The 27,118-nt window shown below is 44.6% G+C and overlaps 2 protein-coding genes across 10 annotated transcripts in view; both read right to left on the bottom strand.

The window, feature by feature from the left end:
- The window catches only part of ZNF385C (zinc finger protein 385C), a 158,680-nt gene that overhangs the window by 34,988 nt on the left and 96,574 nt on the right, over positions 1–27,118 (bottom strand). The window lies entirely within an intron of this gene.
- Positions 11,783–24,044, bottom strand: LOC307200390 (uncharacterized protein C17orf113; the record flags this gene model as incomplete). Its single annotated transcript, XM_079948932.1, is given in 9 exon segments — positions 11,783–12,064; positions 12,068–12,463; positions 12,467–12,558; positions 12,561–12,828; positions 13,080–13,174; positions 16,550–16,771; positions 16,774–16,920; positions 16,923–17,036; positions 24,035–24,044. Coding segments are annotated over 9 exon segments (1,626 nt in total).

Below are 27,118 nucleotides of genomic sequence, written 5' to 3'. Positions count from 1 at the left end.
TCTACAGATTGTAGTGTAACGGGCCCAAAGATGCCTGGAAGGCACAAGTGGCCTCTTTCTAGCAGATTGGACAAATTTGTTCCCGTCTTTGTAGAGGGAACTGTTCCCCGAACCAGCTCTGACTCCAGGGGGGTAAACTACAGCTTGCTTCGTCAGGCATGTACTGATCAAATTAATACCAAAGTCACCCAGAAGGGAAATCTGGAGAACAGCAGGCAACAACTCCCCCCCCCCAAAAAAAATGTTTCTCATTTATTTGTTTTAAAGTGACAAACAAGCATGTAATAATTTGTTATATATTACCTCACCCACCTCAACTGCCCGTCCAAGGTTATCCCCTGTCCTTTTGGTCCTCCCAACTGGCTTGTGAGGCAGTGATGGGCTGAGAGATACTGAGCGGCCTAAGCTCAAGGGAGAAAGGTCTCCTCAGCATTAGTCCAACTCCAATCCCAACACACTAACATGGCTCTCCCACACAATAAAGCAGAATACTAGCTAGAAGTGAATGTATACATAATTACTGTATTTTCCCAAGTATAAGACTATGTTTGTTTGTTTTTTTTTAACCAAAAAACAGGTTTTAAATTGGGGCTCACCTTATACACGGGTAGTGCTGAGGGGTGTTTTCTTAATTCGGAGTCCCCCAAAATAGGGGGCGTCTTATACATGGGGGGCATCTTATACACGTAAAAATATGGCATATTGTAAGGTTTGGAAGGAAATTTCTGCCTAACACCATTGACTAAAGCAAATCTCTAGGGTGGGACTACCATTACTTACATAGTTTGTGGAACATGTGTTTTGTTTTGTTTTGTTTTGTTTTGTTTTGTTTTGTTTTACTTTTTCAATTTTAAAAACTTTATTGTTCTAGCCAAAGGCCATGATAAACCTGCAGTAACAGTTCAGTCTTACCTTGGAAATTGAATGGAATCCATTCCGGAAGTCTGTTTGACTTCCAAAATGTTCGACTTCCAAGGAGCGGCTTCCGATTGGCTGCAGGAAGCTGCACAAGCCACACCGGACGTTTGGCTTCCGAAAATCATTCGAAAACTAGAACAATCACTTCCAGTTTCCGATCGTTCAGGAGCTGAAACATTTGAGTTTACAGGTGTTCAGCTTCTGAGGTTCCACTGTACTGATAAAACATTTTAAAGCACCAGTAGTACCACTATTTAAACCTACTCTGACCCTCATTTCTGGGTTACTGTATAGCACTTGGATCAATAGAAGAAGTCTGAAGTCGGACAACCTTTTAATTCTAGTAACAGCTCTCTGTTGGCAAACATGAATTAGAGAGCAAAATTTATACCATACATCTGGATCCTGAAAGGTTAGTTCAATGCTGTCTCTCTGGTCACAATTAAACAGGTATTTACAACGTAAACCATTTCCTAAATCCAGGGAAGCCCCTACAATGGCTTGAATTCCTGCTTGCATTTCAGATTCTGCTTTCATTATTCTGTTGGATTTCTTCACTGGTCAGTTATAAATGACCACGTGTACAACATCTGGGGACGTCTTTCTAGAAGAATCATAATGGGAATTTGGACTTTCCCCCTGCAGCGTGCCTGTGCATCCGCCACCAAAATTTGTCCCCCACATTTACTGACGTCACACGTACACACCATGCAGTGTGCCTCTGCCAACACAATTTGTGGTGCCTGGTCCCGTCATGGGCAATTTTCTGGGTGCTTGGGCACCCAGGAGTCAGCGCCTATGTCCCTAATGTAAATATTCACTCACCCCATCTTCCCTAGCTGGGGGGGGATGCCATTTTGTGGTTCACCTAAGCCAGGGGTCAGCAAACTTTTTCAGCAGGGGGCCGGTCCACTGTCCCTCAGACCTTGTGGGCGGCCGGACTATATTTTGGAGAAAAAAATGAACACATTCCTATGCGCCACAAATAACCCAGAGATGCATTTTAAATAAAAGGACACATTCTACTCATGTAAAAACACGCTGATTCCCAGGCCGGGTTTAGAAGGTGACTGGGCCGGATCCGGCCCCCGGGCCTTAGTTTGCCTACCCATGGCCTAAGGTGCCAAAATGTCTTGGTCTGGCCCTACTCCACCATGGAAACCTACTTAGGAGCTCCTTGTTCTCTGTATCTTGTCACCTGCTTCTGATCACTCTCTGATCTCTTTGGCTATTGCCCAGCATCCCACAGGCTCTCCACAACACGGCCGAGGTGGCAATGCTCGATCAAAATTTTCCAAGCCAGAGACTCACCAAACAGCAATTCCAGCACTTTGCATAACTCCTTGCCTGCTTCCCAGTGTTAACAAATGTAGAATTATGGGAAATGAAGCATGCATACGCAAAACCTTGCTCAATTTGAACAATTCATAAAAGCCAGAGGCTTCTGATCTTCTTGTCCTGGAATCTACGGTGACACATGACTTTTCCTGTCTCCATGTTTAAGTACAGCTCCAAACTCCTTTCTTCATAGTTCCATGAGGAATTGAGAGGTGGAAACGGGGACCACAAAATCCCACATTCTGCAAGTTCTATCAAAGCACCCAAAACGTAGTTGGTAATAAAGCAAATTCAATCTGAGCAAAGGGGGGGGGGAGTACCCATGTGCATAATTTAGTTCAATGCAGTGGCTGAATTAGAAATGTTATTGCAGGATTCCTGAACCACACAAAACAAAGTTATTGTATTCCTCCACCAGTGATGTGCTGTTCCTTCTTGGATGCTCACTCAAAGCTTTTTCTGCTGTCTTCCTTTGTATGTAAATATGTAAGCAAGCGACACTTATCACTGTCACTGAGATCATCTTGCAGTGTAGGCAGGCGAAAGGGATTCAATTTTTTTATTATTATTAAAACAAATCCTATTACATTTCTGATGGTTAGGACCAGGGGTCAGTAAACTTTTTCAGCAGGGGGCCAGTCCCTCAGACCTTGTGGGAGGCCAGACTATATTTTGAGGGGGGGGGGGGGAAGGATGAATTATTATGCCCTACAAATAACCCAAAGATGGAGCCAGAAGATCAAACCTATCCATTCTGAAGGAAATCAGCCCTGAGTGCTCACTGGAAGGACAGATCCTGAAGCTGAGGCTCCAGTACTTGGGCCACCTCATGAGAAGAGAAGACTCCCTGGAAAAGACCCTGATGTGGGGAAAGATGGAGGGCACAAGGAGAAGGGGACGACAGAGGACGAGATGGTTGGATAGTGTTCTCGAAGCTACCAGCATGAGTTTGACCAAACTGTGGGAGGCAGTGGAAGACAGGAGTGCCTAGCGTGCTCTGGTCCATGGGGTCACGAAGAGTCGGACACGACTAAACGACTAAACAACAACAAATAACCCAGAGATGCATTTTAAATAAAAGCACACATTCTACTCATGTAAAAACACCAGGCAGGCCCCACAAATAACCCAGAGATGCATTTTAAATAAAAGAATACATTCTACTCAAGTAAAAACACGCTGATTTCTGGACCGTCCACGGGCTGGATTTAGAAGGTGATTGGGCCGGATCCAGCCCCCGGGCCTTAGTTTGCCTACCCATCATTAGGACACTGGCACTGTAACAACATCCCTCTCTCTCTCTCTCTCTTACAGAATTATGGTGCAAAGTTTTTATGATGGAAAAATCTAACAGGAGTGCTAGAGTACAGGCTACTTTATAGCATGTCTGCAGCAAGTTTTAAACCTGGAGCCTAAGAGATACTAGGCATGCATTCAGCCTGTATGCCACCAAAAAGCTCTAGCTGGAGTATAGGGTAACAAGCCAAACCAGCAAATGAGGCACTTGGAGAGCAATAGGCTAAATTAGGCCAGGTGGTAAGGCTGAGCTCTGTGAAAGCTTTCAGTTCAGATTTATCTAGTCTGGGCTATATGAGGACTCGTCTGCTATTTCTTCCAACAGATCAGCCTCGCCTTATGTCACTACACTCAATTTTGCCTTGTTTCCAGGACCTTGCCTCCTGTCATGAGACCCAGCTCTGACATCCTTCCCCATGTCGTTAATAGGGAGTGATTTCTCTGTGATGAGGATATTAGTGTGGCTGGATGGAGCCCAACTAAAAAGATAAAATGGCTCTCCTAGGGGACTTGGACAATTTGGGGAGAACCTGTTCTTGTCATCTAGAATATTGCAATCTACATGGCATTATCTTGCTTGCCTCTTTTGGTTGCTCTTACAATCCTGCAGTCTGGATGAAGCACCTCAGTTTTCTTTCTGTGTTTTTATCAGGCAGATGATGATCCCCTGCTTTCATAATACCAGCACCAGGGGGCATTCAATGAAGCTGAATTCCAGGAAGATTCAGGGCAGACAAAGCAAAATACTTCTCCACACAGCGCATGACTGAACTATGGAATTCACTTTCTCAGGATGTGTTAATGGGTATCAATTCGGAAGACTTTTCAAAAAGTATTAGACCAATTCACTGAGGGTGGAGTTATGTCTGTTATACTTCCACTGTCACAGGCGGTAGGCCTTTATATATTTGTTGGGGAGAGTATTGTTGCACTCAGGTCTTGCTTGTGGGTACCTGGTGGGCCACCATGAGAGAACAGGATGCTGGGCTAGAAGGCCATTTGTCCTAATCCAAGAGGATTCTCCTTATGTTCTTATTAAAAAGGGTTCAAGAGTGCTACTTCTTCCTTAATTCCAGCTCAGTAGCCATACTCAAGGCTCTGCCCACCTCACTTTTTTTGGGTAGTGTAAGGAACCTGCCTCCTCTACTCTTCCTCCAAGTGTCCCCATTTTCCAGGAGGAACAGTCCCGGGTTTACAGAAGCCGTCCTGGTTTCTGATTTGATCCCAAAATGTCTTGCTTTTCCTTAGGATTTCCCTACTTTCATCAGAGAAATGTTAGAGGGTGTGGAGTTACGTGACCCCTGAGCCAAGGAGATAAGTAACTAGACAACCTTTAGAAGACATCTGAAGGCAGCCCTGTATAGGGAAGTTTTTTTTAATGTTTAATGTTTTCTGATGCTTTAAATATGTTGGGAGCCACCCAGAGTGGCTGGGGAAACCCAGTCAGATGGGTGGGGTATTATAACAACAACAACAACAACAGAATAGGATGTCCCTATTTGTTGCAACTCCCACCTGGGAACCAATGTCCCCGCTGTGGAAGGATGTGTGGGTCCAGAATTGGCCTCCACAGTCACTTACGGACTCATTGTTAAAACTGTGTTTATGGAAGACAATCTTACTCGGCTATGAGTGATTGCCAAAGAAGAAAAAGATCCCTTCCCTTCCTCTCCCCTCCTCTCCAGGTTTTGTTTTCTTCAGGTATCCCTTTTCCCTTCAGCCCCAATACCCAACCATTCCAATCCAATGCACTATCGCTGACTCTCCTGCTGCGCTTCTCAGGGTTCCCTCAATTCTCCACCCTTTTCCTCCTCTGACTCACTCGTCTGCCTGCCATCCAGTCCCAGAGAAGTGTTTATATTATATTCCCTTAGGGTATGCAAAATAGTAATAATAATTATTTATTTATTTATTTATTTCCCGCCCATCTGGCTGGGTTTCCCTAGCCATTCTGGGCAGCTTCCAACAAAATATTAAAATACAATAGTCTGTTAAACATTAAAAGCTTCCCTAAACAGGGCTGCCTTTAGATGTCTTCTAAAAGTCTGGTAGTTGTTCTCTGTGGCAGCTGGTGGGGGGACGTTCCACAGGGTGGGTGCCACTACTGAGAAGGCCCTCTGTCTGGTTCCCTGTAACTTAGCTTCTCGCAGCGAGGGAACCGCCAGAAGGCCCTTGGCGCTGGACCTCAGTATCCAGGCAGAACGATGGGGGTGGAGACGCTCCTTCAGGTATACTGGACCAAGGCCGTTTAGGGCTTTCAAGGTCAGCACCAACACTTTGAATTGTGCTCGGAAACGTACTGGGAGCCAATGTAGATCTTTCAAGACCGGTGTTATGTGGTCTTGGCCACCGCTCCCAGTCACCAGTCTAGCTGCCGCATTCACATGTCATCCACATGTCAGCAGCACTACATCACGTCCACTGTGTCCATTTGTGTTCAGCCAGATTGGTTGCCACGTGGAGCTGTCAAGGAGCTACATGCCTTCCCAACGTTAGCACTGGTAACATATAGAACCCAGCAGTGGTGAGGAGGCAGAGCCTTTATTGTTAATGCCTCCCATTTTCTATGTGACAAAAGTCTATTAGAAAAGGGGAGATAACCCTGCCCACTACATAAGATGCATTCCTTTTACCTTCGCAGTTGCCATTCACATCTACGTCAAAATGCAATCTACCCTACTTACTCGAGTCTAATGAGGCATCGAATCTAATGCGCACCTCAATTTTCAGAACCTTGAAACCAAAAAAAGTATCTACTGGCGAAATGTGAAGGTGCCATTGAATCAAATGCGCATCTCAATTTTCGCAACGTAATTTGGCCAAAAAGGGTGAGCATTAGATTCGAGTAAATATGGTATATTCTTGCAGTAAGTGCAAAATTTTACATTTGGATGTAATCACTGCATTCATTTTTAGAATGATTACAGCACATGTCTTGCTTCCTGAAAACACGAGTGTTTACTATTTTGAACTCCAGCACATGTGAGCAAGGTCACGAGATTCAGTCCTAGTTCCCAATACAGTGGGGCCCCGCAAGACGAATGCCTCCCAAGACGAAAAACCCGCTAGACTAAAGGGTTTTCCGTTTTTCGAGGTGCTTCGCAAGACGAATTTCCCTATGGGCTTGCTTCGCAAGACGAAAACATTTTGCGAGTCTTGCGAGTTTTTCCCCTTCCCCCCCTTTTTCTAAGCCGCTAAGCCGCTAATAGCCGCTTAGCCGCTAATAGCGCTAATCCGCTAAGCTGCTAATAGGGATGCTTCGCAAGACGAAAAAACCGCTAGATGAAGAGACTCACGGAATGGATTATTTTCGTCTTGCGAGGCACCACTGTAAATCAGACTATAAGACATATGTGTCTAATGAGTAAGAATTAAGTACATATACTACACAAACTAGAAAACGTGTAGACAGAGATCCAGACGTAATGAATAGCTTAGTTATTCAGTAACATGTGCTTGGAGGGTAGATTCGATTGGATAGCGCACCAACAATATGGAATGAACTCTGTCTACTCAGGATAGGCTGCTGACCTCAAAGTTAGCTACTTCAACAAGAAGACTTCAAAGGGGGACTAGAATTCAGTAAACTTCAACTTGATTCCATTGATGCCAGACTCATTCAAGACTGAAGGTATATTTGTCACCTATAATGGGCTGACTTCAGATGGCAAATTAGAATAGCAATAAGGACTGTATTGTCATCAGTTGCTGCTGCTGTGAACAAGATTCTTATCCTCCATTTTGGTTTCACACAGAAATGTGTCAGACTTACTGCAGCGCCACCTTCCATGCCCTTTTGATCCAGTATGCCCTGATGGCAAACTTTTCCATCCACTATTTTCACGCATGTATGTACTGTATAGGGACGCGGATGGCGCTGTCCACAGAGCCTAGGACTTGCCGATCAGAAGGTCGGCGGTACGAATCCCCGTGACAGGGTGAGCTCCCGTTGCTCAGTCCCAGCTCCTGCCAACCTAGCAGTTCGAAATCACATCAAACTGCAAGTAGATAAATGGGGAAGGTAAATGGCGTTTCCATGCGCTGCTCTGGTTCGCCAGAAGCGGCTTAGTCATGCTGGCCACATGACCTGGAAGCTGTACGCCGGCTCCCTCGGCCAATAAAGCGAGATGAGCACACAACCCCAGAGTCGGCCACGACTGGACCTAATGGTCAGGGGTCCCTTTACCTTATGTACTGTATAGGGACAGGAGTGTGCACTGCACACATAACATGTTTCAACTTAGGACCGAATGGGCTCTAGTCCACAAAAACTCAGGCTGCAAAAACACGTTAAGCTTTTAAGGTGCCACCAGACTCTTATTGTTCCTTCTTCACAATGTGATGAGGAAGCGACCAACACTTTTCCAGTTGCCCTGGAGGAAGAGTTGGATATATTAAATAAACAGAACAAGCCATTCTGCCTGTGGGCATGGCTGTTGGGTCATTCTCTACTTCCCATTTCTAGGTCTCATTCAAAACAAGGTTAACCTTTTGGGTTATTTTTCAAGCAGGCCTGTGCTTCTTAGCCTGTCCTCTCCTCTCTCTCCCCGACTGCAATTTCTTGTCAGCGATATTCCAATGCAGCAGCTGTGGGATGTATTTTTAGCAGTTAATTTAGACACTCAATTAAAAGGATTTGCCTCAACAAGAACGGTGAGGTCTTCAGAGACCTGGATAGAATGACACAATCTTAGTGGAGACGAGCCATTTCCTTGCTCGGCTTCAAAGAAGGAAGGAGCCTGCTGGGTAAGGAGGTTGATATTAGTAGGAACCATCCTTTTCTCCGATTATTGCAAGCTGAGCCTGATGGCAGATGAAAGGGAACGAGGCCAGGTGTGAGCACTGCACTGGTGCTAGGACTGACATTCTGCTCCAGGGTGGGATCCGGAGATCCTCTTGTGGGAGAAATTGGTGGGCAGTGATTTTCCCACCCTCTCCTTTCCTTGGCAGCTTCCCACATGCCCCCTCAAAGGCTCCCCCTGCTGCCATTGACATCTTTCTGCAGGCCCTGCAAGACAGAGTTGTTCCACCAGGCCTTTGGCCAAGGCACAGCCTGACCCCCTCCTTTGGTAATCCTCACAGAACTCTACCCCAATGGTTGCCATTAATTTGATTTTGAATTGATTTTAGAATGAATTGATTTTAGAATGCTGTATTACTTTTACTGTTGTTAGCCACCCTGAGCCCGGCTTCGGCTGGGGAAGGGAGGGATAGATATAAATAAATAAATAAATAAATAAATAAATAAATAAATAGTAATAATTATTATTTTGCAAGCTGGAGCAGAGTATACTGACTTGGATCTATAGATTAACATACAGAAGGGAGCAAGCTGAAGGTGACCTTCCCAACCCTGGTAGCTACCGAGAAAGGCTCTCCGAACAGTTGCGGGGGGACCCTGTTTAATGGGGTGCACCATGGCATGGGGGCTGAAGGGGAACATAGCTGGAAAATCAGATGGCTGCTCCTGTGAGTGGCCTCCACCCAATTTTCTAGAATCTCCCCCTGTTCCCCAGCACTAAAGCCCACCCCCCCAATTCATATTGCCTTGTTTTTGGAGTGTCCTCTTTAGTGTTACTCGCCAGGTGGCAACTGTTTTGCATGGGTGGGAGGTGTTGCTTGCTTTTTCTTTGTAAGAGCGGAAGACTTTTAAATTTTTTGCCCAGCATGCTTCAAAACTGGATTTACAGTTTTATTGAATTTTATTAACTGAATGGCTGCAACTCCTGTGATTTTAGGGCTGGTGTTTATTTGCCTCCAGACCATCAGCTTTCACAGGCAATAGATGTGTCATTCTAAGCTGTGTCATTCTCTTCCCACCAATCCCTCCTCCCACCTCCAGAGAAGAGAATCATTGTTCTTTCCCTCCCAGGTAGGCGAAGGTTGCTTGGAGAGTGATGGGTTGCCTCTTCTTCTCAGCTGCATCCTGGAAACACACAAATGCCCACACAAACACAAACTCATACACCATCTTTCTATTGGGGGCAGCACACCACAGCTTCTGCTAAACCATCTGAGGATCCTTGGCCATCATACTGACCCCAAAACCTCCTGGACCATGCACCACGCTTCCTCCCTGTCGGCAACGTTCTCAAGCCATCCCCTTTGAGCCAAAGTCTGACTGCCTACACTGAGAAAGGGGCTGGAATGGCAGAAAAAGGACAGGATATAGCATGGTGGGATTTGCAACATGAATGGCAAGAGGTTAGGTTAGAAGAAGAGGAGGAGTTTGGATTTGATATCCCGCTTTATCACTACCCAAAGGAGTCTCAAAGCAGCTAACATTCTCCTTTCCCTTCCTCCCCCACAACAAACACTCTGTGAGGTGAGTGAGGCTGAGAGACTTCAGAGAAGTGTGACTGGCCCAAGGTCACCCAGCAGCTACATGTGGAGGAGCGGAGACACGAACCCGGTTCACCAGATTACGAGTCTACCGCTCTTAACCACTACACCACACTGGTTATCCTCTTCCCTATTCGTGTTCTGCTGGCAACTGAAGACATTTCTCTTTAAGCAAGTTGTTGTTGTTGTTGCGTTGTTCCTTAATTTTATTTATTGACTGCTAGTTTTGGCTCTTTGTGTTCTTGCTCTCTGGTACTGCTTTTAGTCTGCCAATTGAGTTTTAAGGACAGGCTTTTGCTATTTTTGTGCTTTTTTAAAAAAAATATTCTGTAAATCTCTTTGATCAACTTCTTTTTTGTTTGGGGAGGGGGAGAGTGGGATTTAATACAATTTTATTTATTTAACAAAATGTGAATACCAGTTGGTTGTAGAAAGTCCTCTAAGTTGTATACAAGCAAATAAATTTAAATGAATTGGAAAGGCTGTTTTAGGTCATGAGTAGAGAGAATTCCCAGTCCTGGAGTAAGGTTGTTTCCAGACAACCTGTTTATTGACTACTTATCTTGATTTGTTTACAGGAGATTAGATGATTCCGTTATTTAAGAAGCATTCCTTCTGCATTTTCTTGTTACCTTTCCTTGTTGCAAAATAAAAAAATAAAAAATAAAAAAATCTGATCATTGGGGGGCAGAGGGTTTGTTTTGTAAGACCTTCCAATCAACTAAAACTCTGCAACCTGAATTTGCTAGTATGTGATCAAATCCCATCCCAAAATAGCAGCCTGGAAGTGCCCAAGGGTTCTGCTCCCAGCATGAAAAAGATCAGTGACAATTACAGAGACAATTATAGACGAGTTCATCCTTCCTCTCCACCCACACCTAGAAGGTTATGTGGGTGTCTCTTTCACCTTACAGAATTTTGCAGAAGGGGTAGCTGGTATCTCTTGCTCTCCAGTAAGGGAACAGATTTATTGACGACTTCTACCAGATGTGGGGAACCTTTTGTCCTCCAGATGTTGCTGAACTACAATTCCCATCATTGCTGGTCCTTGGCCATGCTTGCTGGGGCCGATGGAAGATGTGCTTCAGCAAACCTGGGGATCCAAAGTCATAACTTACTTAGAGCAACTTGCGAGACATACAGGAAAGGGTTCTGTAAACTCAGGAAAACAGTGACCTTAGGAGAACTGGGGATAAACCAGAAGACACATCCTTCCCTCTTTTTTCAGTAATAACAGACCCTTTCCAAATGCAGGAAACTCATATTGGGACTAGTTATACACAGAATTTGGGAACCTGAAACTCAATGCAGTTAAGGATGGGGTAAGATGATTGTTTGCTGGGTTGGAAAAAAGTAGGTAGGAAAAAGCACATTGACCTTTAAGTACTTTAGTTAAAAATGTAAGGCACTCCATTCTCTACCTGCCCCTCAGTCCAAGTAATTTTGGCAAAATTTAACACTTTCACAGAATGCTGTGGTTCAGTTCAAGTTGTGTTCCTAACATCCCTTTCTAAACCTTACTTGGCCTGTGCCATTAGAAAGTCCATTCCTCTCATGCTTTCATAATTTTGTTGTTGTTTAGTCGTTTAGTCGTGTCCGACTCTTCGTGACCCCATGGACCAGAGAACGCCAGGCACTCCTGTCCTCCACTGCCCCCCGCAGCTTGGTCAGACTCATGCTGGTAACCTCAAAAACACTATCCAACCATCTCGTCCTCTGTCGCCCCCTTCTCCTTGTGCCCTCCATCTTTCCCAACATCAGGGTCTTCTCCAGGGAGTCTTCTCTTCTCATGAGGTGGCCAAAGTACTGGAGCCTCAGCTTCACAATCTGTCCTTCCAGTGAGCACTCAATGGCTAAAGTGAAATCAAACTTGTTGAGGATTGGTCGATCAATGGCAATGCTGGAGAAGCCCTGGTCTTCTTTTGAAAAGCCCAACTGGGAGTTGAATTCCTTTGCTGATTTTGTCATACAATGCAGAGCCAAAAGGCATCACCAAAGCTATTGCAGCCATGATGGCAAAGTCTGGGAACAATTCATGCATCTCAGAATTCCAATAGACCAGCTTAGCCCAAAGGTCTTTGTAGGAAAGCTGGTTGAGGCTAAATACTACCTTTTTAAAGAAGGGACAGTCGTTCAGTGCTCGCTCGAGTCTCACCACACAGGAATACGTCTACAAAAGGAAGTTCAGTTCATCCGCACCATAGCTCCCAATTTCCTCTAAAAAGTGAGGATAGCATTTGGGGTTAAATATGGTGGAGAAAGTGTTTATCATTTCCAGAGAAGTGCTAGGGAATGTATCCTGCAGTTTGCACCACATACACTTTAAGAAAGTATCCTTGAAATGTTCAAATTTTGTCAAGCGTGCCCTGGAACAGTCAGTCAATTCCACACCTTCGTTGCAGAAACAACTCCGTACATTCTGGTCCTCACAGTGGTGCTGCTCATTGAGTTCATTAAGGAACGCTTTGAAGTTGTAGCCATTAGTTTTGATCTGGTTTTGGAGGCTGATAATGGTGGCAGAGACAACAGGTTTCAATATGGAGAGATCAAAGTTCTTTAGCTGGAATAACTAGTTCAGTTTCTGGAAAACGGGCAAGGTGTCTGGAAGCAGCTTAGTGAAAGCGAGGGAACTGAATTTCTTCAGCTCCCCACAGAGACCAAACAGAGTGGATATCTCTCTGACTTGGCCTCCAGCGGACACAACAAGGCTGGCCAAGAGGCATCTATAATCTCCACGGCTGGCAAGATGGCACTCCAGTGGATGGCCCTTGACCTTTCCATGTTTACTTCACAGAACTCAAAGACACTCTGCAAGTGCTGGATACGATTGTTTTCTGCTGTGAAGCTGGCACACAGCGGGTAGACAGCATCCACGACTTTGGTGCATAATCTTATATCTAAGATTTCCTTTGATGCCAGCAGCAGACTGCTCCACTGGTGAGAGAGGGAGTGTATCTCAGTGAGAAGAGGAAAGCTGGATTTCACCTTAGATCCCACACCACAGTGTCTGTGGGTTAACAGGGAGGAACCTCCAGAGTTTCAGCCATGCAACTTTCATGGTTGGCACGCCTTGACTGCTGTGTAGCCCTCACTGTCTGAAAGCTGAATGATGCCATGGAACATGATGGAAGTTTGGCCTTCATGAGGGGAGCCAGTGGTGTTAAAAAAAAAACAAGGTTTCTTCATTCCAGTGCATCCAGCGTCTCTTCCACCACTAACCAAATGAAAGGTGAGATCTTCAGCCTAAGCTTGTCTTCACTGTGTAGGACTTTGGCAATGGCTGTCTGGCATCAGTGAGATTAGGACCAAAGTTCAGGGGGACAGAGTGTGTGTGGGGAAATGCATATATGAATGCTTAGAACAAGTTTCAACTCGGGTTGTTTAGAAATGAAGTGAGCCTCTTAAAAATAAGAGGAAAGAGGAAAGAGAAATTTCTTCTTTTTTGTATCTCTGATTTTGCTTTCCTTGATGATTTTCAGCTATAGGCTCATCCACACTTACATTTTGCCCTGTGCTTTCTAGGCACCTGCCGTGTCCAAGCGCTCCCCCTGCCCCGCCCCCGGTGCTTTCCCCATGAAAACTCACTCTTTAATGCTGAATCGGAGCAAACAGCAAATTGGGTTTTCCATGGTTTGCTGTTTGCTCCTATGTGTCCGTAAAGAGTGAGTTTTTGTGCGGAACCCCCCCCCCCCCAAAAAAAGCACTCAGACATAGGCTTTATAGCACGGACCTGTGCCTGGAAATGTGGCACAAAATGAGGTCTGGGTGAGCCCTATGCCACAGGGTCCTGTGACCATGTTGCCTCCCCTTTGAAAGGTCTTTTGCCGTGCTTAGGGCAAAAATTATGATTGCCAGCTAAACCTTCTTTGGTTTGTGACAATTATATCTAGCAGAGGATGATACCAGTTTGCACACACAACCTGCAGTGATAGAGAAACACTACTTGTGGTATGCAGTGATCCCTGTGGGGCAAGACATTATGTCACCCCATTTTTGTGATCCATACAGGAGACATTAGGAGACACAATACACTCTTCTCCCTTCTCAATATACTGATCTTTATTTTGCAGGCTCAAAATATCCAGGTGAACTGTGGATTTTTTTTATTTTTTAAAGGGGGGTAATTACTTTCAGAAAGCATGCCAGCCTTGTGCATCTCACTACCATGCAAAAGCAGGATTGTCCAATTTTGTATGAACTTGTCTCCATTTGCAAACCAAAGACTGGCCATTATTGCTCATTTCACCAGTTCCTTCCAGTGAACGCTGCTCCAAGGTCTGGGTACATTTCATTCCATTTTGTTGAAATATTTTAATTACTAACCCTACCCCCCTCCTTCCTTTTTTTTTTAAAAAAAGCAAAGTCTGCAGGATAGTTTTGTGTGTGTGTGTGTGTGTGTGTGTGTGTGTGCGCACACGTGTGCGTGCATCTGTGTGTGTGAGTGAAATAGAGAGAAATCTAATTAGCATGTTTATCTTCCATAAAACAGAGACCCTTATTTATGCAACACAACTGGCAAACGCTCAAGATCAGGCAAATTAATTTGATTTTAATAGGCATGAAATGCTGGTAAAATTAAAAGATTTTCCCCCTTTTTCCTCTTCCTCTGAGCTCTCGTTGCTTTGGCTGGTTGACTATGTTCATGGACTAGCTGAGAATGTGGAAAAATAATTTGCTTTAAAAAGGAAACCTCTGTAGTCTCTTATGTTAATTTAAGTTGCTTTTCTCATTACAGAGCTCAGTATTTAACTATTATGGGCCTCTTATTTAAAAAGAAAAAGTCTCATTTTTGAAGACTCTTTACAGTTAGCAATTCCTCTCTATGAAACTGTTAAAAGCTTCTGGCGTAGGCATATTTAGATGATTTAAAACCATTCGAATTTGGGTTCAGGCCTGGCCATGGAACTGAATTGGCATTGGCAGCGGCGTAGCGTGGGTTGTCAGCACCCGGGGCAAGGCAAGTAATTTGCGCCCCCTAACCCGGGGCAAGGCAAGGAATTTGCGCCCCTAACCTGCCGCCGCTGCCAGCTTCTTCTTGCTGCTGCCTGGGCTGGGGTATTTACGGTAAGGTAGCCACGGCGGCGGTGGCGGGTCCGTGTCAGGTGATCTGAGGCGAGTTGCCGCTGGCGCTGCCACCCAAACGACGCCGCTTGCCCGGAGGGCAGAGAGGCGAGGAAAATGCAACATGGCCCAGCAGCTGCAGCAGCAGCGGCAGCGGGGCTGTGAGGAGGGGCTGCCTGGCGCGCCCTCCGCGGCCCTGACGCACGGGGACCGCGGCGAGCGCTGAGAGCCGCTGCCTGCCGGACGCCTTCAGCCCGGACGCGCACACAACTCGTGGGTTCCGCGAGACATGGGGCTCTGCTACAGCCTGCGCCCGAGGCTCTTCGGCGACTCCGGAGGCGGCGAGCACGCCCCCCCAGATGTTGCGCCCAGTGCGGCCGGCCCCCCCTGCACCCCTCACGCTACGCCACTGGGCATTGGTCGCTCTGATGAATAACCTCTATAGAAAGGAGGACAGGAACAACGTGGCTTTGCCCCTGTTTCTTGATCTCTTGTTGGCTTTTGATACCATCGACTACGGTATCCTCCTGGGCCGGATCCAAAGAATGGGAACTGGGTGAACTGTATTACAGTGGTTCCAATCCTACCATTGGGGCGATGTGCAGAAAGTAGCATCAAGAGAGTAGTTTTCACCCCAACTTAGAACAAACCCATTGAAATTAATATATCCTAGTTAACCAGGTCCATTAATTTCAGTAGGGCTAATCTGAGTGTGACTAACAATGGGTACAACCCCTCATCTCTAACCCTTCTAGCAATGTAAGCTAAACTCTGTATTTCCCATTCCTCTCTAGCAATGCAAGGCATACTGGTTAAGAATATGGAGATTATGTATATATGAATTCGTGTGTGGGTGGGTGTGTGTACAGTCTTTTTCTGTAATAAACATTTTTAATAATAATACTAATAATAGATTTTTTTAAAGAACATGGAGACAATACAGGCCTAATCTTAACAAGGTTGTTACAAGGATTAATACCCCAAAGTAAATGTTAAAACGTTATCACTGCCAGCACCCCGCTTTTTTTTTTGTTTCCCGAGTAAGTAAAAAAAACCCTAAATAAACTGAAGCTCAATAAATTATGCAAAAGAAATTAATGCCAAGAAACCTTTGTTGCACATTTTATTCCAATCACAAAATCTGGGTTTTCTAGGCAAAGATTTTGGACACTTCTGGAATACAGAATGTGTATTCTCTCTCTCTCTCTCTCTCTCTCTCTCTCTCTCTGACACACACACGAGAGAGAGAGAGAGAGAGAGAGAGAGAGAGAGAGAGAGACACCACTTCAAGCAGTACACACAAAAAGTCAGCGTGCCCTCAAGAGATATGCTCCTGTGTTGCTTAGATGCCGGTGGAATGGCAGTACAGTGGTACCTCGGGTTAAGTACTTAATTCGTTCTGGAGGTCCGTTCTTAACCTGAAACTGTTCTTAACCTGAAGCACCACTTTAGCTAATGGGACCTCCTGCTGCTGCTGTGCCGCCAGAGCACGATTTCTGTTCTCATCCTGAAGCAAAGTTCTTAACACGAGGTAATATTCCTGGGTTAGCAGAGTCTGTAACCTGAAGCGTATGTAACCTGAAGCGTATGTAACCTGAGGTACGACTGTATCTGCTGTGCTCACAGGTCAGCAGTGCTGGGCAGAGACTGAGCTTATGCAGCTCAAGCAAAGAGGAGTATTTCTCATTGGAAACCTCCTTCTTGGCCATCCAGTTGACTGCGGTGAAGACAGCTACCTTGATAGGGCTGAGTTTCACTTTGACATCTGAATACAGCTCCTGGCGGCTTTGCACCTGTGTCTCAAAAGCCAACTGATGACTGCCAGGGCCTGCCGGTGAGCCCCCGGGGTGACATGATCCAGGAGGGCACAACGCTGGACGTTACCTGTGCTCACGTTGAAGGCCTTCTCAGCTTTGAGGTGCTTGTTTCTCACAAGGGCCTGGCGGCACTTGTTACAGAACATAGCTTTCGTTCATAGTGAAACTGCAACCAGCTGAATTCGTCCTTCCAGTGCTCAATGAAATACCACTTACACTTCTTATTTGAATTGGATGTTTCCCAGGCGGCACCAGAGCTTGCTCCTGGGCCGGGGAACCAAACACTATGGAGGAAGAACTGAACTTTTGTTTCCCTTGAAGGAGGAGAAGCAGCCTTTTACATATAATTTAGAAAAGAAGGCCTATTTATCACTTCCTTGGTTTGACTGGAAACGAAAGATAAGAGGGAAAGGGATTAGGGAACTGACAGATCTTGTCCAACTTTTCCAGTTAGCTATCTGTTTGAATGGCCAAAGGCATCAGACAAAGGACTATGCATTGTGAACAAACATAGGACACCCTTGGAGAAGCCTTTTGCAGAGGAAGTTGATCAGTGCCGAGGTGTACTAAAGCCGTATCATTAACCTCTATTTTATTTGGCATTTGTTGTCCATCAGGGTTGCTAATCTGTGCTCCAAAATATGCAAAACTAGATTCAAGGCAGGGGGACAAGGAGGAGTAACCCACTGCAGGCAGGGCCCAGTGAAAACATTTCGTGCAAAACGAACAGGGTAATGAACAGGTGCTGCACAAGAGATTAGTAGTGCCCTTGAGCAGGTCTTGTTTCAAGGGGAGTTGCCCACGGAGCTTTCTGCTGGATTTTATCCCATAGTTAGCATTGGAACGATTTAGGAAACTAAAGTAGCCAACAAAAATTTGTGCGCGTCTGAACCTCCAGAGGTTTGAGTACAGTTAAGGAATATTAAGGAAGTGCTTGCCCCAAATTCTGCATGGAGTAGGAATGAAGGACCTGAATTAAGCTTCATCCCATGCCTGCCGAACCACAGATTTCTGCGCCAAGAGCTTACTGCTGTCCAGAAGCACACATTTGAGAAGGACCTCTCCCCTGAAGCAATAAGCAGCATCTCATGGGCAAGCACCATGGACTGCCTCATTTCAAACCTGAGAAGATGTAGATTAGGCTGCTTCCATATTCCACTTCACTCTGGCATTTTTACCATTGTACTGTTGAGAGTGTATTAACTTATGGTCTCTGTGTGTGGTTTGGGAGCTGCACAGTCAGGGAAAAAACAATGTTGTCCAGGGTTGTAAAGACTGCAGAGAGAATAATTGGGTGCACTCTCCCCACCTTGGATCAAATCTATGCTTCCAGGTGCCATAAGAAAGCAGCAGAGCTAGTGCAGGATAGTGCACACCCTGGAAATGATCTCTTTCAGCTTCTGCCTTCTGGAAGAAGGTACAGGGTTATAAAGACTAGGACTAGCCGCCTGAGAAACAGTTTCTATTCAAATGCGATTTTGGTTTTAAACACAGTGTAAGATAGTCTCTATGGGAGTATATTGTATTTAATTATGGGGTATCAGAGTTTTTAGGGGGCTAACCAGGCTGGGATAGCAGACTTGTTGGTTTCTGAATGTCTGACGTAGATTTTCAATTTTGTTGTTCTGTATGGGACAATGACAATAAAGATTATTGTATTGCATCATATCGTATCGTTAGGGCAGCACCTCCGTAGGGTGCTCAAATACAGTGGCATAGCCACCCCTCTCCCATTCACTAGTACCTATTATTACTTAGATCAGGAGTCAGCAAGGTATATCTTGCCTGGGCCAGATCAGTCCCGCAGAGATCCCTCCATGGGTCAGATGGTGCGTGCACGCAAGCCCACAATTTTTGGTGTCTGCGCATATGTGATTTCCAGCACCACGGAAGCGAGTCCCCATGCTTCGGTTTAGCGCAGCGCTTGAGTGGGAAGCTCGGTTCTGGGGTGGCTCGTGGGCCGGTCAAACGACCTCTGTGGGCTGCTTCCAGCCCATAGGCCTTTGGTTGCTGACCCCTGATTTGGATGTACTTCCCCTTGTAGTCCTGCTGTTGCTGAGGCAGTCGATACCTGGAAGCACCCCATGACTCTTTCCCTGACCTTGAAGATACTGCTTCTCACAGTTGCACTCAAAAAACCCTGACCTACAAAATGGGTTCATAAGTTTAACATTTACATTCACTGAGAATGTATTCCTAAAACATATGTTTAACATCAAGACATTTTATACTGCCGTGAAGAATATCTTTTCCACTTTGTTCCAGGTATGCAAGTAGCATCACAGGGTAGCATCATAGACTTGACTAACGCCATGAATTTAAACATATCTGCTTAACTTGGCTGCTTTTATCTTCAAGAGAGGGAAGGCGGTGTGGCCCTGTTTCAGAACATGCTCCTGAAAAGTATTTGGGACCACAGTAGCTATCTGCTGAAAATCACTGCCCCTTGGGTGCATTAGCTTGGCAGGAAGAACAGATGTTATGTTCACTGCCCATTACACAAGACTGCGGATGTCACAATTCCACCACGAAAGTGCAGAAATCTGCACAGCAAGAATCTCAGCCTCGATCCTTTCTTTTTAAAAGCATCATTCTAGCCTTCACGGCTGCAAAGTCCAAAAGTATAAAGGCGATGTTTTAGCCCAGAGTGGTGGAGGCTGAACAGGATTTCCAATGGTTGCCCCGTAACGTATTCTTGTTTTAAACGTTTTAGCCCAATTCTCTGCTAATCACAGCATCTGAAGTGGCTGTGGGATCCAAGACATCAATAATAGCAATAGCAAAAGCAACCATGCATAATAATGCATAATCACAGGTTGCACACAACTCACAGATTACTGCTTTCCTTGAGTCCAGAATTTAGATTTTTTTTTTTCTTTGCTTCTATCATAAGAAGCACACAACTCTCCCCGTACAAAAAACTGAACCCTATTTCAGACAGGAGCATCTGAAAAAGATCCTAAGGGAGAGTGGAAGAAATGATCCCTCTTCCATTGGAGATAAGGATGCACAAAGGCTAAAGTAAAGGTCCTACTTTGTTGTATGTTCCAGGGGGAGCCCTGGCACGGAAAATAAGAGTCCTTGGGCTCAGTTCAAGGGGTCAAAAGGAGTGAGAAAAGGGAATCAAGCATTCAAATGATTTTTCTAGCTGAGAAGCAGGGAAGAATGGAGGATAAATTGTGGTGGACTATAAGCTGCTAGGTAGGAAAACTTGCAATAGGTACAAGATGATGACATCTACTGTATTGGACTGTTAAAATATTGTATATGCTGCAGAAAAGTAAGAAAATCAGTTTCCTGCTTCAAGCAATATCTTGGGATCAAACTACAAATGAAGCTGGGAGATCTGGAATCAAGTACAGTGGTACCTCGGGTTAAGAACTTAATTCGTTCTGGAGGTCCGTTCTTAACCTGAATCTGTTCTTGACCTGAGGTACCACTTTAGATAATGGGGCCTCCTGCTGCCACCACGCCACTGCCACACGATTTCTGTTCTCATCCTGAAGCAAAGTTCTTAACCCGAGGTACTATTTCTGGGTTAGTGGAGTCTGCAACCTGAAGCGTCTTTAACCTGAGGTACCACTGTATTGTTGTGAGAGGGGTTTTGTTTTTGTTTTTTGAGTGGGGGACCCTTTTCTTCTCAGGCTGTCCTTGTGATGACTCCCCCCGCCCCAAACCACCCTGCTACCTTACCACCCACGTTGGCAAGAGCAGGTGAGACACAGGTGAGAGTTGGAAAGCAGCTGTGTGGGGAGAGGCTGATTACAAAACGGCCCACAGGAGAAGGATTAAACTGCCTGCGGTGCTGCTGCAATCCAATCTGAAGTAACCCACCCCCCATTTCCAAGTCTTTCTTCGTTAAAGCAAAACATGGGGAGATCAACTGTGGATCTCCCATGCCACATGCATTTTGGCCCCACAACAAGGTTTCAAAATATGGGCAGATTCTGCCTTTTTCTGACAACAGCTCAGGCAAAACTTGCTTCTCAAAAGGATTTGAAAACTCCCCCCTTTCTCTGACACACCTCCTTTATGACAGATGCATACCGTAATTATATATATATATATATATATATATATATATATATATATATATAGCAAAGCTGACACTGGAAAACTTCGTTGATTTTTAAAAAAAAATTAGTAAGAAGAAACAAGACAAAAGTCACAATAAAATGCATACACCCACATTTCATCCATTCACCCACTCTCCCATCAGAAGTGTATTCCTAATGTGTTTGATCTGCAAAGCCTGCAAAGGATGCATCACAATTAATAGTAATAGTAATAGTAATAATTTTATTTATACCCAGCCCTTCCTGGCCAGAGCCAGGCTCAGGGCAGCTAACACCAGTAAAATTACAGTAAAAACATAATAGGGAAAAAACAATTTAAAATGCAGGTTAAAATGCAATTTAAAATGCAGCCTCATTTTAAAAGTAGCCCATAGATCAAAACCATAAGGGAGGGAAACATAAGGGCCAGACTGAGTCCAAACCAAAGGCCAGGTGGAACAGCTCTGTTTTGCAGGCCCTGCGGATATATGTCAAGTCCCACAGGGCCCTAGTCCCTTGTGACAGAGCGTTTCACCAAGTTGGGACCATTACTGAAAAGGCCCTGGCCCTAGTTACCCACAGCCCAACGACCCCTTTACTCTCCCAGTTTTCCTCTGTTGAAAATAAATCAGAGAATTTAAGAGGCAAGGGGCATGGAACTCTGCAAACTAAGCCCCTGCCTACATGCCTTTTGTAAATGCTCCTCTTTCTCTCAAACACACACACCCCTCTCTATCCGGCTATAGAAGCTGCCATATTTTCACTCTGTGGTTCTTCTTTCTACTGCTTACTGGCAGCTGAAGTGGCCCCTACTGGAGCCTAGGCAACTGGGAGAGGGGGACAGCACAGGGAAAAGGAGCATAACGTGGAAGGTGTGAAGTACTTGATTATTTGGGTCGCCCACAGAAACATTAAGAAAAGTATCATTTCCAATAAATAACTGCATCACTCGCTTCAAGACTCCCGAGGCCTCAGTCTGAGCATCACTGTTCTGATGAGGGCGCTACCCTTCGAGAAGGATTGCAAGAAGACCCCGGAGAACATGAAAACATTGAGAAGAAAATCCCCAGGTTGTAGAGAAGAAAAATGTAAAGGTATTTTTGTATGCCACAACTGCTGCTCGAATTTTAATAGCCAAGAAATGGAAAACACAAGAATTACCAACTGTGGAAGAATGGCAGATGAAGATGATGGACTTCGTGGAGCTAGCTGACCTCACTGGAAGAATCCGCGACCAGAAAAATGAGGAACATCAAGAAGATTGGAAGAAATTTAAAGACTATTTGAATAAATATTGTAACATTAAAAATTAGAAGTTACCTGAAAGTACCAATTGGACCTAGGATTAAATTGGGATTTAATTAACTAAATGAGATTTAGAAGGTTAAGAAAAGTTAAGAAATTTGACCATAATTGGAATATTGTTTTTGAATAATGATATTGGAAAACTGCTACATTTAGTTACAAGGAAATTCAGATGGGAGGGACCAGAGGAAGTCAAGTAATATGCTTATGAGGTTGGAAGCTTAATTAATTATTAATTTGTATTGTGTTTATGTGTCTGTTGTTCTATCTTTTCTTGTTATTTGCTTTATTTGTTTTATTTCTCTTTTTACTTTACTTTTATTTGTTTTACAGTATGTGTTATATTTGTAAGAAACCTAATAAATATTATTTTTTTTTTGGGGGGGGGGAGAAAATCCCCAGGTTGTAGCCTTGTTGAATAGAAAAAAAAAAACCCCAACACAATGATGGCCTGATGTCCCTTGGCTTGGGTGCATGAAAAACTGATCAGGAGGTTAGAGAATGTAGTTTGTATGGAGGACAAAAGGAGCACAACCTATTCCCAGTCCCCAAACACTCCATCACCTCAAAACCACACATTCAAAGCAATATTTTAGCATTCATGGCTTCCCCAAAAGAATCCTGGGAACGGTAGTTTAAAGGTTCTGACAGCTGTTAAAAAGGTAAAGGGACCCCTGACCATTAGGTCCAGTCGCGGCCGACTCTGGGGTTGCGACACTCATCTCGCTTTATTGGCCGAGGGAGCCGGCGTACAGGTTCCGGGTCATGTGGCCAGCATGACTAAGCCGCTTCTGGCGAACCAGAGCAGTGCACGGAAACGCCGTTTACCTACCCGCCGGAGGGGTACCTATTTATCTACTTGCACTTTGACGTGCAATTCCCAGCCCCCTAACAAACTACAGTCTCCAGGATTCTTTGGGAGGGAGCTATTCAAGTGGTACAAGAATGCTTTATATGTATGTGAATACAGATGTAATGAGGCAATTGTGATGAATACAGGTCGGAACAGAAAACTGCTGCCTGATTCCAAATTCTCGCTATGAAGACACAGAGATTTATGGGAAACTGAATCTCTTTTCTGATTTTGGGTGCTCTTGTACCAACACCAGTCTTGCTATAACTGTTTAAAATGGTCTCTAATATCTTAGGTATGTTATATTTTAGATATGCATTTTAAAAACAGCATTTATTATTTTTGAAGGCACTAAGAGAACCACCCCAACCTCTCCTCCCGTTACCCCCCCCCCCGCCTTACCCTTTGCAATTTGTCACAAAAGAGTTTAATGAAATAGGACACAGCGACGCCAGGCGCGGAACTGCTACTCTGCCACATGATGTGCTCATATCACGTTGAGAGTCCACTCCTTTTTTAATAATGGGCCACCACATCTCCCAAATTCTCAGACCCTTCTGTGAAAACTGTGCCCCTATACCTTGAGCATCAGGAAACAGATTTTGGGGAGCCTTTTGGTTATGCCAGCTTCGTAGAGGCAGAATATGTTTTTAGCCTGCATCACGTGGTCCCCAGTTGCAGCCGGCTCAGTGATCCGTGCTGGTGACAGCAACTTCAGGGTAGCTACGGGAGCCACTGGCCATATTCTGTCAAGCTAGCATAGAGAAGATGCTGTGTTGAAACAAAGAATGCTTCTGACAAGGATACTCCATTTTGACTGCATCCCCATCTGCCCAATATGGACTTGGGTGACTTCTCCTCAAACAGAAACTGCAAGAAGGTTGCGGAAGTGAACATAGGTAACTAGGAAGCTGCCTTGCACAGAATCTGCCCATGCTACCTGACTGTAGCTCTCAATGGTATCAGACCAGGGGTCTTTTCCCCAGGCCTTCTTGAAGAGGCCAAGGATTGGAACTGCAACCTTATTCATGCAAAGCACATGCTCATACCTTCCGACATTTCTCCGATGAAAAGAGGGACGTCCTATTCCATAATAATAACAATTTTATTATTTATACCATACTCATCTGACATATATAAAAACATAATAAAACATTAAACATTTTTAAAAAAACCTTTCCTATACAGGACTGCCTTTGGATGTTTTCTAAAGGTTGCATAGTTACGTATCTCCTTGGCTCAGGGGTTGCATAACTCCATACCCACCAACATTTCTCCAATTAAAATAGGGACATCCTAAAGAAAAGATGGACATTCCAGGATCAAATCAGAAACTGAGACGGCTTCTGTAAATCTAGGACTGTCCCTGGAAAATAGGGACACCTGGAGGGTCTGCAATGCTCCATCATGGCTGTAAAAGTGCCCTGGAACAGAGATCTGGAAATGTATTATCAGGCTCCAGAATAGGGATTTTCTGGGGTCTCCAGTGAGCACTGGGGGTAGAAAGTGTGAGGATCCTTGCACTACAATATGTGGTTATGGCTTAGGTGACTTGAAAGAATATTAAAAGGGGGGATAATTCCAAGAATTTGTCTATAAACAGCCAGGATAGCTGCAAAGAAGCATTATACCTCTACATACCAAATTGGGGGCGGGGGGGGGGGGTAGTGTTGCACCAAGCTTTCAGACTCTGCTTCTGGATTTCCACTGCTGGGGAAATGTTGCTGAACCAACTGGACCTTTAGTCAGATACATCAGGACTCTTTTTATGTAAATTCCAGCAGAAGGACATAAAATCATTACTGGATCCCAAAGAGAAATGGCTCACTTGGGATCTGAGTCCCTAAAGGAATGTGCAAGCTGAAAAAGAAGAGTTTGAATGTATGTCTGCAAAGACTTACATTGGTTTCATAGTACCATGGCAATGGCCAGAGGAAGAATGACTACTGGGAGAAGTACAGACAAAAGAAGAAGAAGAAGAAGAAGAAGAAGAAGAAGAAGAAGAGGAAGAAGAAGAAGAGGAAGAAGAAGAAGAAGAAGAAGAAGAAGAAGAAGAAGAAGAAGAAGAAGAAGAAGAATAGTAGTAGTAGTAGTATTAGTAGTTTGGATTTGATATCCTGCTTTATCACAACCCGAAGGAATCTCAAAGCAGCTAACATTCTCCTTTCCCTTCCTCCCCCAAAACAAACACTCTATGAGGTTAGTGGGGCTGAGAGACGTCAAAGAAGTGTGACTAGCCCAAGGTCACCCAGCAGCTGCATGTGGAGAAGTGGAGATGGTTCACCAGATTACGAGTCTACCACTCTTGACCACTACACCACACTGCCATGGTGTATCTGCAGCAGCACTACCAGATGCTTTCATTTGCCCCAGTTGCAACAGAACATGTTTCTCCCACATCTGTCTCTACAGCCATAGCAGGCACTGTAACTCTCTAACAATCTGACTTCACCTCCAAAGGCGCACTCCTCCATTGTCTCCCGAGACAGATAGATACCAACCACCTTACCATCTCCATGAGGAAGCTAGAAACTGGCGTTCTGTGAGCAGAAAATCTCTTAAAGATAAGTTTCAGCACTTTTGCCAATCTATAACTCCCAAGAACCTTGGAGAAACCCATGGTGTCCACAATTCTGCTTTCCCCGTGCCTAGAAAGCATGGGTCCGAGAAGTTTTCTGTTTGCCCCACTGCTTTCTCCAGGAAAACACGATTTTTAGCGCTGAATCAGAGCAAACACCAATCCATGGAAAACCTGATTGACATTTGGTCCAACTCAGCAGTAAAGGTGAGGTTTTCCCGGGACAAAGACGTGGGACAAGTGGAAGTCTAGATGAGCCCTTAAACTGGTATAAAAATCAGTGCAAGTTTCTACTGAAAATATGCTGAGTGTAAGAAGAGTAAGTACCATTTTTAATGGGTTGGTCCAAAATCAGTTGTCCTTTCTGGGCTGATGACCAAGCCCCCACATTCCCAAATATTCTACAAAAAAAGCAAGAACCATAAGGTTTTAGGTCTGAAACCAGTGGTCCTAACTGCAATCAACAGAGCAATCTTTACAAATATAGCTGGAAGCAAACCCTACTGAGTTTCCAAGGTGAGGGGTATAGGATTGCAGCCTCACATTCCACTGATAAGCTCCCCACTCACAACAAGACAAGTAAGGTAGACAGAGTTTGGGATGCCGGATTTGAAGCACCTGGGTGGTGCCCCAGGATTCAAAGGAGATTAGTGTCCTTGATAGGCCCAACACATTGCTAAAACCTTCAGCATTCACAGGAACCAATGGACCAAAAATTTGACTCATCTGTGCTAAAGAATGCATCTCTGTGACAGGTACATAATGTGGAACTCATCAAGAGAGGGGAGCAAGCTTAATCTTGACCCGGGGCAGGAAGAACTAGGAAACTCAAAAAGAGGAAAAAGGAAGAGGTAATTGTCCAATTCAAGCTCAGTCTCTTCTAACCCCTGCAGCAATGTTGGTCTCTGTTTCCACCAATTTGTTTTTGTGGGGATGGGGAGACAAAGAGGGAGAGACTGTGCTTCACGAGAAAGTAAAAAAAAAAAAAGATACCCTTTCCTTTCTTCCCTGGATCAAAGATAGAGGATACAGCTCCCATTCTGGGAAGGGTTTAATCTGTAAATTATAAGTTTCTCAGTTTGTTACAGCCAAAAGAACTACTGGATGGAAAGAGAAGGGAGAAGGTAGAGAGAAAGATACCGTACTTTGCAATGGCAACGGCAAAATACTTTGAGCAGCTTAGACGCCGTTTCTGTGCTGGATGGTCCAAAGGAATCAATCATACAAGAGCCAAGCACTCAGATATTATAGCTCTTGTCCTTGCATTGGGTATTATTATTATTATTATTATTATTATTATTATTATTATTAAGCTAAATTATCTCTGTTCCAAAGGAGATTGCTAGGAGCTAGTCAACAGATTTATGAAACACCTTTTCTCAGGGTGCCTGTTGAGTGGCTGCAATTAGCAACCAGATGTTCATGTTGAAACATTTCCAATAGATATTCCCTTTGGGGTTTTAAGAAAAGGTGAAAACCCCACTAAGCTAAAATGTTGTTATTGTTACTTCTGATCTAAATTTGTTAAGATAACTATTAAATGGATAACCTGAAT

The sequence above is a fragment of the Podarcis cretensis genome (genome assembly GCF_951804945.1).
Source record: "Podarcis cretensis genome assembly, chromosome: 13".
NCBI lineage: Eukaryota > Metazoa > Chordata > Lepidosauria > Squamata > Lacertidae > Podarcis > Podarcis cretensis.
Note: the sequence above shows the minus strand (reverse complement) of the source record. Positions and strands in the feature narration are given on the sequence as shown.